Source organism: Lutra lutra, chromosome 7, assembly GCF_902655055.1.
Source record: "Lutra lutra chromosome 7, mLutLut1.2, whole genome shotgun sequence".
Lineage (NCBI taxonomy): Eukaryota > Metazoa > Chordata > Mammalia > Carnivora > Mustelidae > Lutra > Lutra lutra.
Window position 1 is genome coordinate 31,940,912 of NC_062284.1, and position 12,689 is coordinate 31,953,600.

The window sequence follows — 12,689 nt, forward strand, 5'->3', positions numbered from 1 at the left end:
AATCAGGTACTTAATTAAAGAGAAAAGCTTAGTAGGCTACAGGGAGAAGTTTGTTGAAATGGTGTATTAAACACTGTTATAGGAAGAGGCTTTTTTCACTTATTAATTCTATCATTGTCAGTCAAGAGTAGTTACTGTTTATGCATTTTTCATTTAAGATTCTAGTTTAGGATAAATATTTACTGAGAACCTACTATATGCCAAGATGGTCCCCCAGCAGATGAGGTGGGGGAAAGGCATAGAAAACAATGCTACCTAGGGACACCTGAGTGGCTCAGTCATTAAGCATCTGCCTTTGGCTTGTGAGCTTGGGGGGGGGGGGGGGGGGTGCTGTGCTGAGATTAAGCCCAGCATCTGGCTCCCTGCTGGGTGGGAAGCCTGCTTCTCTCTCTCCCACTCCCCCTCCTTGTGTTTCTCTCCCAAAGTCTCTCTCTGTCAAATAAACAAAAAATCTTAAAAAAAGAGAAGAAAAGAAAAAACAATGCTATCCCCACAAAACTTAAAATCTTGTTAAATCTTCCTGTCTCGTATATTCTTATATACTTTTAAAAGTATTGATAAGCCTACCTCTCTGATCAACTAAGTCTCCAACTCTCCTGGAAACTATTTCTTACTTACCAATCCTCTTTCACGCACAGCAGAAAGCCTTGCTCTCTTAGGAAGAATATTCACCTATTCTCATGCTCCTTTCCTCCAGTTAAAGAGTGGCCTTATCACTCCTCCTCTCTGGATCCAATCCCAAATCTTTCTACATGTGCTCAGAACAAACCCCATATTCCCCAGGAAACTTACACTATTGAGTTTTTTCATCATTTTCCTTGTATATTCAAACTACTCTCCACAGTCTTCCATTGCCCTTTAAATATGTTCAAGAATCCTGAGCACTAAACACACACCCGATTCTCATTAGACCTCAACCACTACATGTAGTTGTCCTTCACAGCTAAATTTCTGGAACTTTCCATAATTTTCATTTCCTTCCTTCCCGCTTATCCCTCAAACTGCTTCCAAATTCTACTTAAAGCTCTTAGTAATGACTTGTGCATAGCTAAATGCAAAGGTTTTCTCCTCTTCCAGCAAAACTGAGACTCCTTTTTTGACTTCTAAGATACAACACTCCCCTGGTTTTCCTATTTCTCCATTCCTTTCACTGCCTAACAGCCCATCCCCTCAACTCAACCACACTCTAAGCAGATGACACAAATCTATAACCCACATCTCCGGCTTGGTTCCAGATTAGAACCAAGAGTCCCCTGGATAACTCAAACACATATTAAATTCATTAAGTCCAAAATTAAACTCATGCTCTTTTTGCCCCCCCCCCAATTTTTTTTCCCAAAATACCACCATCCATACCACTACAAAAACCCTAAGGTTCTTTAGAACCTTAGGAACTATCCTGGGTACATCTCTTACCACAATATACAACCCATCACCAAATTCTATTTTATCACCTAAATATCTTCCCACTCCATAAACTTTTCTCCACCTCCATCATCCTAACCCAAGTTATCTTTGTACACTACCTAGATTACTCTAACAGCCTAAGTGTGAAACACCACCATGACCATCACCATCTCTACACACAGAAACATACTTTTTTTTCCTTGCATGTATTATAATGATTAGGCTATTTAATTACCTTTTACTGGAGTTTCAAATTCCTTACAGTTAAGCAAAGCACAAATCACCTGTTCATATATAGTCCTTTCCTATCGTATTCCCACATAGTGTGAACTCAACCAGGACAGGGTTTAAGTTTTAATCATCCTCATGGCCCCAGTATAGAGCTTGGCATGCAGCATGTACTGATAAAACTTTACTGAGTTAATTAGTCTGAATTTCACTGTTTTGGAAAAAGAATGTTTTAAAGTTTATATACCTAAGACTTCCAGTTTAACTTTTCATTTGTGTTCCTGCTACCAAAAGTTGAAGCAGTCAATAAAGCAAAACTAAAACTTTAAAGAAATGTACTACAATTTGGAGCCGCCTGGGTGGCTCAGTCAGTTAAGCATCTAACTCTTGATTTTGACTCATGTCATGATTTCAGGGTCTTCAGATCAAGCCCGCATCAGGCTCTGTGCTTAGCTAGGAGTCTGTTCAAGATTCTCACTCTTTTACCCCCACCCCTCTCAAAAAAAAATGATTATAATTCTCAAGCTTCCAGATATTATGTTAATGGAACCAAATTCTAATGACATTTTGTAGTTGAAAAACCATTAAAAGTCATTAAATATAATGTGATTATTTCCATGGAAAAACAACTAAAAGACTTCCTGAGAAATGGAATTCTTTTTCAATATTCCAAACACTCCTATCTATAAAAAGGCATTTCTTAAATACAAATGAAAATAAATAGCAACTACCCCATCATATGCATTGTGTTTTTGCTTAGAGAGAAAGTTCATCTTAAGGTTCTATCACTTTCAAATTCAGAAGCAATATTCTGAGCTTTTCCTCAGTCAAATTTAGAAAATATTTCTCAAGGTTTGTGAATAAGAAACCACTCAGATGCTTCTTAAAATGCAGATTTCCCTGGTCTTAAACCACAAATTTTATCTCAGTAGATAATGATGCCCTGAAAGTAGGACTACACTTTAAGAATCACTCTGTCAGGGGCGCCTGGATGGCTCAGTGGGTTAAAGCCTCTGCCTTCAGCTCAGGTCATGATCCCAGGGTCCTGGGATTGAGCCCCGCATCGGGCTCTCTGCTCAGCGGGGAGCCTGCTTCCTCCTCTCTCTCTGCCTGCCTCTCTGCCTCCTTGTGATCTCTGTCTGTCAAATAAATAAATAAAATCTTTAAAAAAATAAAAAAATAAAAATAAGAAAAAAAAAAGAATCACTCTGTCAGCCACCATTAGCTGAAGCAACAACCAGCCCCTGTGACGATCTCAAACTAATCTGAAAAGACACTGTAACTCAATGATGTTTGGGGAGAGGGGGATCCTCATTTCTCTTTTCTTCTACCTCTTCCATGATTCATTTTCATCATGAAATTATCCTCTGTTATGGTACACAACAAATGTTCACTAAATGTTCCCTGAACTAAGCTAATGAGATGGACTGCATTCGTATAAGTCATATTTACAACTTATAAAATTATATTTCATTTGCTTAATGTAATTAAAGGTATTAATAGTTTACAATATCTCACAAAGCATTCCCCTACTTCCAGATGTTCCAACATTTGTACAAGCGTGAAAGCTACTGCATTAAAAACTGAAAATCTGACCAGCAAGCGTACTTTGTCATATCAAGTTTCTAAGATTACATAAATAAAATGTAAATAAATGTATTTAACCTAATATGAACAACATATAAAGAAAATTAACTCATATCATGACAAAGCATTAGTCAGGAAGACCAAATTGTACTATTCTTGTTGGATGTAAAAAGAAGACAGCCAACTCGCCTTACAATGTATTTTATATCTACAACGGAATGAACATTATTCTTCTTGGAACAGCACAACAAAGCTAGCCATTTTCTTTTCCAGTCCACCTTTTGGCCCCAACTGCCTGCTTTTCCTAATTCCTTCTATATCCAATCTATCAAACTACTTCCAAAGCATGGTTTCCAGACTAGCAAACTCTAGATTTCTAAAGGCTTAAAGCGAATTCCTAATTTTTTCCCTAAAAAGTTGCATAATGAATATATCATGCTTCTACTTTTCTCTGTTTCATGTCCTACCTTACTGAATTCTGAATTAGGCTCCTTATTTAAAGAAAAAAAAAAAAAAAAAAGCCATGCCATCCTATTTCCCATATATGTGTAACAAATGAGTAAACTCAATCACATATATAACATAAGACCTTGCTCTTTGATCACCTGGCCACAGAATAAACTGAAATTTACTATATCTATCTATCTATCTCTCTCTCTCTCTATATATATATATATATATGAAACAGGTAACAAAGCTGGAATTGTAAATAAGATTTTACCAGAACACTTCTTATATACATAAAAATTATTATCAACATCTTTATAAATATTCATTTATATTCAACAATGTAACTAAGGGGTTAAAAAAATCAAAATTTTAAATGAACATTGGTGCATTCATTCTCCCCCCCCGCCCAAAAAAAGTCTCTCTCCCTCAGAAAAAGGTATCTCTGCCTCAAGAATAGGTATGTAAGATTAAGACACCTGCCCATGTCTGTAATCCCAAAACCTGGCACAGTCCTGGGAACAAAGTCAGCACCTGCAAAAATGGGCAATATAAAAGTCTATCAAAAAAATTCCTATCAGATAAGAGTTAGTCTATTAGAGTCCTTCAGGAATTGCATAATAATAACCTATATGTACATAAAAGTAAAAAGAAAATAATAAAACTATTCTTTTTTTTTAATTGGGTCAGACACCAAACTAACCCAAGTGAAAAAGACAAAATAATACACAGCATAGATTGTCAATTCAAGATGGCAAAACTAAGCTCTTAAATGTAACCAATCCCCACCTGACATTCCACTCCAATGTCCACTAAAATAACCAAAGGAATAATTTTTTTTTAAAGAACAAAACATCTGGGAAAAAATCTGTGGCCCACAGAAAATCACAGAGGTGTACCAACCATAAATGGAGTAGAAAGCCTCCAAGAAAAAAGGCTAACAAAGCATTCACATTGCAGATAATGTGCTGGGTAAAGTTTAGGGATGAGGCAAAAAGAGGAGAGGCACTACTGCTAACTCCACAACGAACCACCAACGTTGAATTGTAAAATTTTTTATTTCTGCACTGAAAACAAATGCTTTCTCAGTAAATCTCCCTGTTTCATAGCTGTCTGACTATTCTTTGCCTCTAATCTCTGAAAAACAGCAAACCAAGATCTAGCAATGTAAAATTATTGCAAACCTAAAATTTTCCATTTTTTCATCTGGATCTGAAACGTTAGAACAGAAACCCATATGAGTTCAAAAGAATCCATCTCTACCAGCAATACTGAGCACATATAGACACCATCCCATCATCACAGTAACGCTCCAATGGATACTTGAAAAGACCCAAAAGCTAAAGGAGTGATTGTTCTATTAACTGGAGCAAATTTTTTCCCTGGAACACTCACTGAGAGAGATATCATTAGAATTCCCAACTAAGAAATCTCAACTGTAGAAATCTGCCCCCCCACAAATTTAAGAGAATACTTAACAAAACAACTAAATCATTTTAAAAAAATACAATGGAGCAATAAACTGGAGACTGAACATGATAAAAAAGAAACAGACAATCTTGACTATTTCTCACCAAACACAAATAAGAGAAAAGATGAAAGGGGCATTGTGAGAGTTCAGTTCCCAGGACAGATTAGGTGGTTTGGACCAAATCTTCCACTGGAACAACTGAAAAAAAAGAACTAGACCAAATACAAAATATCTGTGTGAAGGCAACCAAAGTGATGAGGAATTAAGGGACCAATACCAGGAACATAAGAAAATCCAAAGAGAAGATCTGGTATTTGAAGGGGCTTCTTGTCTATAGCTATCTGCAGACTCAAAGCCACTACTGCTGGAGAGCCTGAGAAGATGAGCTTAGCTTCTGATAAACTCAGGCCCTGAGGGGACAAAAATGAAATGAGGGCCTGCCAAGGAGGAGGGTGGGTGAACCCCTTAAGCTGTGGATCAGGACCTCAAAGGGCTACATCCACGAAGTAAAGGTAAACCTAAAACGTTTCAACTCATAGGGTCTGAAGCCCAATTTTTTTTTTTTTTAAGTTACTCTTCATTTAATTTATATTCATTTAGTTGCCATTCCAGGTGGGTCTGTGCTATGGTAAATTCTTCAAGCAAACCAGTTAATCACAAAACAACATAGATTGTTTAAGATAAATGTATCTTAAATTCTATTATACAATCAAGTTGACTGTAAATAAGATCTACTTTAACAAAGTTTATGACAAATATTCTAGATTTATAGATTTTATTATCTCATATTACGTCTCTAGCAAATTATATAAATGCTCACTGCTGATAAAAAAAATAACATCCACCAATATATCACATGAATGGTTAGTGTTTTATTCTTTGAAGAATGGTTCTGAAACATTACACTAAGTCAGGCTGAAAGGTAAAGTTTAAAATAGTTTTATAAGGATATAACATATGACTGTTAGCTCCACAAAATTTTGACCCTTCGAGCTTATGATACACCTAGCCAGCAGTAGCACCCAGGTTTTTCCAAATAGTCATCATTTTTCTCTTGTCTGCATAGACTTCTTCTCATTAGCTGCCTTCTGCTTTTGTTGCATTATCTCAGAGTCCCTCTGCTTTCTCTGAGAGGTGGTCAAGCTATCCTCTTTTCTTTTTCCCTTGCTAATTTCCTGGGATTTCTTCATGTTTTTCTGGCGGGCAAGTTCTCGCTGATTTCCTCGGGCCATGCCGACACCTGACCGAGCCTGGGAGAAAGCCCCCACGGAAAACGACGGCCTCTTAGCACGCTGAGCAGTCGTCCCCACCGGTGGCCCTTGAAGGCTGAGCCCGCGCGGACCCTCTGCCGGGCAACGCCTCCGTTCCTCCCATGGCCCCGCCCACCGAGTGAAGCCCAATTTTAAATCATCTCAAATCCATCCCTGAATGGGTAAAAGTGACTAGAGACTGTTATGCCTCTAGTATAACCCCATTACCAGAAAAGAAGCAATGGTAAATCTTTTCTGGAAGAAAAGAGCATCATTCAGACTACTTCTATAACTTTTCATACATAATTCCTGGCCCTCAATCACAAACAGGTACATAAAAAGACAAAGCAACTCCCCAATCAGGAGAAATAGGACATAAAAGCAAACCTTCATGGAAACATTTATGACAGAATGGATCAAAAGAATAAAGACACAAGATGGAGAATTTCAGCAGGAACTTAGATACTATGGAAGAAAATGGAATGGAAATTCTATAACTAATAATATAATAAAATCAATAAAAAGAGTCCTGACTGTTTTTTTTTAAAGATTTTATTTGTTTATTTGACAGAGAGAGATCACAAGTAGACAGAGAGGCAGGCAGAAAGAGAGAGGGAGGGAAGCAGGCTCCCTGCTGAGCAGAGAGCCCGATGCGGGACTCGATCCCAGGACCCTGAGATCATGACCTGAGCTGAAGGCAGCGGCTTAACCCACTGAGCCACCCAGGCGCCCCGAGTCCTGACTGTTTAAAATGTACAAAGTCACAAGAGACTGTTACTCTTAACCTAACAACCCAAACAGGGCAGAGAAGCTACAAAAACCCATAGTCCCTCTAATCCCATCAGTGTGATGAGGATTCAAAGACCTAAGTGAACTTCTCCAATGGGAAAGAAGAAATATTTGAAGAGATAATGCCCAAGAACTTTTCAGAACGGACAACAGTGATCATCCCACAGATACAAGAAGCTCAACAAGCAGGATAAATACAAAGAAACACAACTAAGCACATCACAGTCACATTTCTGAAAACCACAGAGAAAGAGCAAATCTTAAAAGTGATCAAAGAAAAAAAATTAAAAAAAAAAAAAAAAAGTGATCAAAGAGGGAAGGAGGGAGAGAAGCACATTATCTAAAAAAAGAGGAAATTAAGACCACAGCTGACTTCTCATTAGAAATGATGGGAGCACAGCACACAATGGAATAGCATATTTAAAGGGCGGAATTCTATACACTAGAATTCTACACCCAGTGCCTCCCATCCCCTGCCAAAAAAATTGAAGGTGAAATAAAGAGGTTTTCAAACCGATAAAATATGAGTGAATTCACCTCCAACAGACCTAACTCCTAACTAAATACTAAAGGATATTCTCCAGGCCTAAGAAATGATCCCAGAGAGAAGCTCAGAGATGCAGAAGAAAATGAAAAGCACTAAGAAATTAAATATATGTGTAAATCTAAATGAATGACTTATAAAATAATAATATCTTATAAATCTTAAGTATAAAGAGAACTAAAATACATTAACGAGAATAACAAAAACCAGAGGAGAAGGACAAATAGAATTAAGGTATTCTAAAAGTTCTGCATTGTCCAATAAAAAGTAAAAGAAGTCAAAGATGAATTCAGGAACCATTAAATGAATAACAAAAGAATATACACTTGGTAAGCTAAAAGACAGGAAAAACTGCACAATTGAAAATAATCAAAAGAAGGCGAGAAAGGAGAACAGAGTAGGCAAAACAAATAGTAAATAATAAAACGGAAGATTTAAAGCCAATATATAACAGCTGAATATATCATTAATATATCATTAAATATAAATAGACTGAACATTCTAATAAAAGGACAAAAGCTGTCAGAATAAATAAAAAAGAGAACCCAACAATAAGCTACATAAGCAACATAAATATAAATTATAAAAGGCTGAAAATAAAAGGATGGAAACAAACACAAACCAAAGGTCAGCAGACAGAGCTATATTAGTATCAGAAAAAGTAGATTTAAGGTAAATAGCATGACTAGAGATAATGATGAGTCCATTCACCAGAAAAATAAAATTCTCAATCTGTATGCACAAAAAAAGGAGAAACAGAGTGTCACAGAGGAAAGAGACAAGAGAGCAAGTATCTCTGGAAATCCAAGAAAAGAAAACAGAGTATAGGTAATAAAGAAATAAAAGAAAATTGTCCTACCCTAACAGAGACGTGTACATTCAAAACAAAAAGACTCACTAAACAGAGAAGTCACATCATACAGACATTTTAAGTTAGAAGAATTCAACCATATATGAGGAGAAAATGTGAAACAATTTAGGTAGAACAAGCTCTTCTCCCTGCCATTCAGAATGAGCACGCAATCTGAGACATGAACTTGTTCTCCCAGTTGAGCTCAGCTCTGGTGTGCCTTAGTATGACCATCTCATCATACCACAATTCCAGAGTTTTAAAAAAATGTTTCTGAACAATATAAATGCAAGTGCTCCCCTTCATTCAGTGCTTATCAAAAGTCCAATGTGGGACTTTCCTAACGTATGCTGAAGGGAAATATGATGGTATGCGGTTTTCATATTATTTGCTGACTTTAATCTAATGCTTAACTAAAATGCAGCTCCACTGTACCAGGTTGGAAAAAAGCATCAATTAATAAACTCCCACCTTGTCACACCCTGGTGAAAATTATGTATCTCAAAGTCCACAACACTAAAAAATAATAATAATAAAAAAATTCTACAATTATACAGATCTAAAAATTAAAAAGATGTAGTAGATATTATTACTATGTACAATATTGAATGTGGGGGATACAGGGAAAACTATCTGCTGAGTTCTGAAAGAAAAAGACTGTGACACAGGAATTTTATGTCAAGGTCAAGTTATTATACATATGCAGAGGCAAATTTTAAAACTTAAGTGTGAACAAAATGGAACTACCAAGTTAGCAGCACAATTGTGTTAGTAGCACAAGTTATCTGATATATCCTCCCACAAATTTTAACGACTAATTCTTAAGCTGCAAAAACCTCTACTCGACTACAGCTACTCTGAAGAAAGACATTCACTCTTCCGCAAAACTGCCACAAAATTTTTTTAAAAAGCAAAGATTTCTTCAAAAAGCGGCAAAAATTAACTCCTCAGAACTTCATAAGACCCATTATTCCAAAGCTTCTTTCTGTGACTTTGAATGAACTCAAGAGAAATCAATGTTTCATAAAAGATGCCCACAACATCTTGCAGAAAATAAACAAAGTCTTAAGAAGCAGACATGGAATGATAAGGTTAATTTTCAGGCATTAAAAATTGCAACAAGCACCATCTTCAGCTTCTTTTTCAGCACTGCAATCTTTAAAAGATGATCTGGCCTATGACTTCATCATCTAATAATCACCCTCCACTTCATAACAAGTGATAAATTTCAGAATAAAAAAATGAACCTTTCAAGAAATGGGTCACTGATCAAGAACATTTCAATTGATTTTGCCTTTACTGTGCCTCAACTCTTATTGCTCTTCACTTCAACCTTCTTGTCAAAAAAACCCCGACCCATCTAAAAAGCCTCTGTGTGCCTTCAAAACCAGATCAAGTCCTACCTCCTCTAAGAAATTTAACCAACTGCTCAAAACTAAAATCTTCATCGTCCTCAACATATGCGCCCTCATTTAACAATCTAATTATACACACCCATCAAGTAAAAATATAAAACAAATTATATAAGCACAAGTTAACTTTCATATATTTTTAGCGAGGCTCTTCATCATTTATAAAATACAAAAAACAGTAACAATGGTTTACATTTAATGAGTGATTCAGATAAACCAGGCTCTAAGCATGGACACGTATCTACTCATTCATCTCGCACCTCAGTCCAAAAGGATGGTAAATGAATATGCGTGTGTGTGTTTTTCTTTAACTTAAAGTTGTTCAGAATTGTCCTTGTAAGCTTCCCCTTTCCTTCTCTAGCACTCTAACCTAGGGCCACACCATGCACGTGGGGGTAAGGGAAAAGAATCAGTATTACTTTGGCACTATCCCATTTATTCATATAGAGATTTATGAATAAGATATCCATAAGTGGAGTGAGCTTTATTATGTTGACTCTAGGTACTTTTCTTCTGTAGACAAGGTAATATTTCCCTTCCTTTGGACACCCTACTATCGGTGTATGCTCCAGTCTTTGCCCTCTGTTTCCTTTTTCCTTAGTGATATGATCTATCCTCATGACGAATATCTATCCAGATAATTCCTGAACCTATATTTCTAGCCAAGACAGCTAGTCAGACTTCTCACCTGAGCCTAATTCTGCGATGCCTTTACAGAGATGTTCTGCTAGCATCTCAGACTCAAGGTGTCCAGAATGGAAATAATATCCTGTCCCTTGAACTTGTTTCTTCTGCTACATTCTTAATCCATTTTCCACTTGAAACCACTTCAGTACCTTGAGCCAAACTGGCATTCAAGTATTTGATTAACTGAACTTACTCTAAACCGAAGTTTCTCATCCTGTCTTAAAAGAGGTATTGGACCTGTTTCAATTCCTATTTTTCAATCAAATCAGTGAATAAAATAGAACAGCTTGAAAGCTTATGAATCCATATCAAGTGAACACGAGCAGTGGTTAGCAGAAGTCAGATAAGCAGACTGACTTGACTACTCAGTTCACTTCTCATTAAGTTAAAAACTGCAAACAATGAGAGTTTTGAAAATTATAAAATTTAAAATTGTTCCTATTCTTAATTATGTATTGTTTAATTTATATTTATAAATGAACCTAAGACTCAAGAATGAGTATAAGAATATGAACAAAAGACCTGAGCAGACAATTCTCAGAAACAAACCATCAATAAAAATCTGAAAAGATGCTCAACTCCATTAACAATTTTAAAATATAAAATTCAAAGAGATACGCTTTTTTTGTCTATCAAACTGTCAAGACTAAGAAGTCTGAAAGTAACTACTATTTGGCAAATGTGTGGGGAAACAGGCACTCTCTCACTCGCTGTTGAAAGGAGTAAATCAGCCTTTTGGAGAACAATCTGGAAATAACTATCAAATATTTTAATACACATGCTCTTTTACCCTACAATTCTACATCTACAAACTCATTCTATAGTATATTTGAACATGTACACAAAGATATTTGTAAAAATGGGTTGACTGCATATGTCTGCAATAAAAAAAATTAGGAGCATCAAATTGGAACTGGTTAAATTATTATATGTCTATAAAATACCATTCGGCTATCAAAATAGCTGTGATAAATTTGTATGTACTCACATGGAAAGATGTCTTTAAAACAAGCTGGAAGACAGTACGCACAGTATAACACAACTGTCAGTTTATATATGCATTAGTTGTTATATATGTATTATAACGTTTAAAATATTTAACTGTACATATAAAACAGAAATTCCAAGGCACCTGGGTGACTCAGTTGGTTAAGTGTCTGCCTTCAGCTCAGGTCATGATCCCAGAGTGCTCGGATAGAGCCCTGTGTTGTCAGGCTCCCTGCTCACCTGGGAGTCTGCTTGTCCCTCTCCCACTGCCCGTCCACAACTCTCAAATAATTAAATAAAATCTTTAAAAGAAAGAAAGAAAAAAAGAAAGAAGTCCATAGGTATTAAAAGTAATTATCCCTGGGGAGAAGGTTGAAATGTATGATTTCACTTTTTATTTTACATATTGTTTGCAAAGTTTTATACTGTTTTCATTTTCATGTCCTGCCACCTCACCTCTCTTCCTATTCACATTTCCTGTTCTCCACCTCAGGTGTCAACCTGTCCCATACTATTTTGAGGTGAGATGAGACTCCAGATATTTGGAAGGTTGGACAGATCTCCCAAACAGCAACTGTATCCATAGTATAACGGGCAAAGAAAGGGCAAAGGGCAGGCAAAATCCATTAGCAGTGATGGAGAGGGAAAGAAACTTTCTTCAACATGGCTGAGACAATTCTTTCTGTTTAAGGGAAGATCTTTGCATTCTTATGTTTATTTTAAATCTCCTTCCTTACAAAGGTCACAACTTGCTGTTGTTAGGGGGCATTCCCAAGATAGCCTCTACCCACTTTTGATCAGCAACGGGCTTAGAAATCAGATAGTACAATCTGTTAGAAATCTACATGAATTAAAGAAAAATAGGCTCTAAACAGAACCTTTGGGATTCCGAGAAACTTACTTTGGTGCACCGACTTTGAAAACTAATTTCTCTCATTCCCTAGTCTTCAGTTGTATTCTAGAGGTAAGGGTGCATATGGGTGAATTCTATGTAGGTGAGGTGGCTATTAATAAGGGGGTTATTGCCATA

General features: G+C 36.4%; 2 protein-coding genes across 9 annotated transcripts in view; both read right to left on the reverse strand.

The window, feature by feature from the left end:
- The window catches only part of NEO1 (neogenin 1), a 246,573-nt gene that overhangs the window by 224,653 nt on the left and 9,231 nt on the right, over positions 1–12,689 (reverse strand). The window lies entirely within an intron of this gene.
- Positions 5,993–6,524, reverse strand: LOC125104208 (small EDRK-rich factor 1). Its single transcript, XM_047736696.1, has one exon. The coding sequence runs from the start codon at positions 6,370–6,372 to the stop codon at positions 6,184–6,186; it is 189 nt and encodes a 62-aa protein (XP_047592652.1). The 5' UTR covers positions 6,373–6,524; the 3' UTR covers positions 5,993–6,183.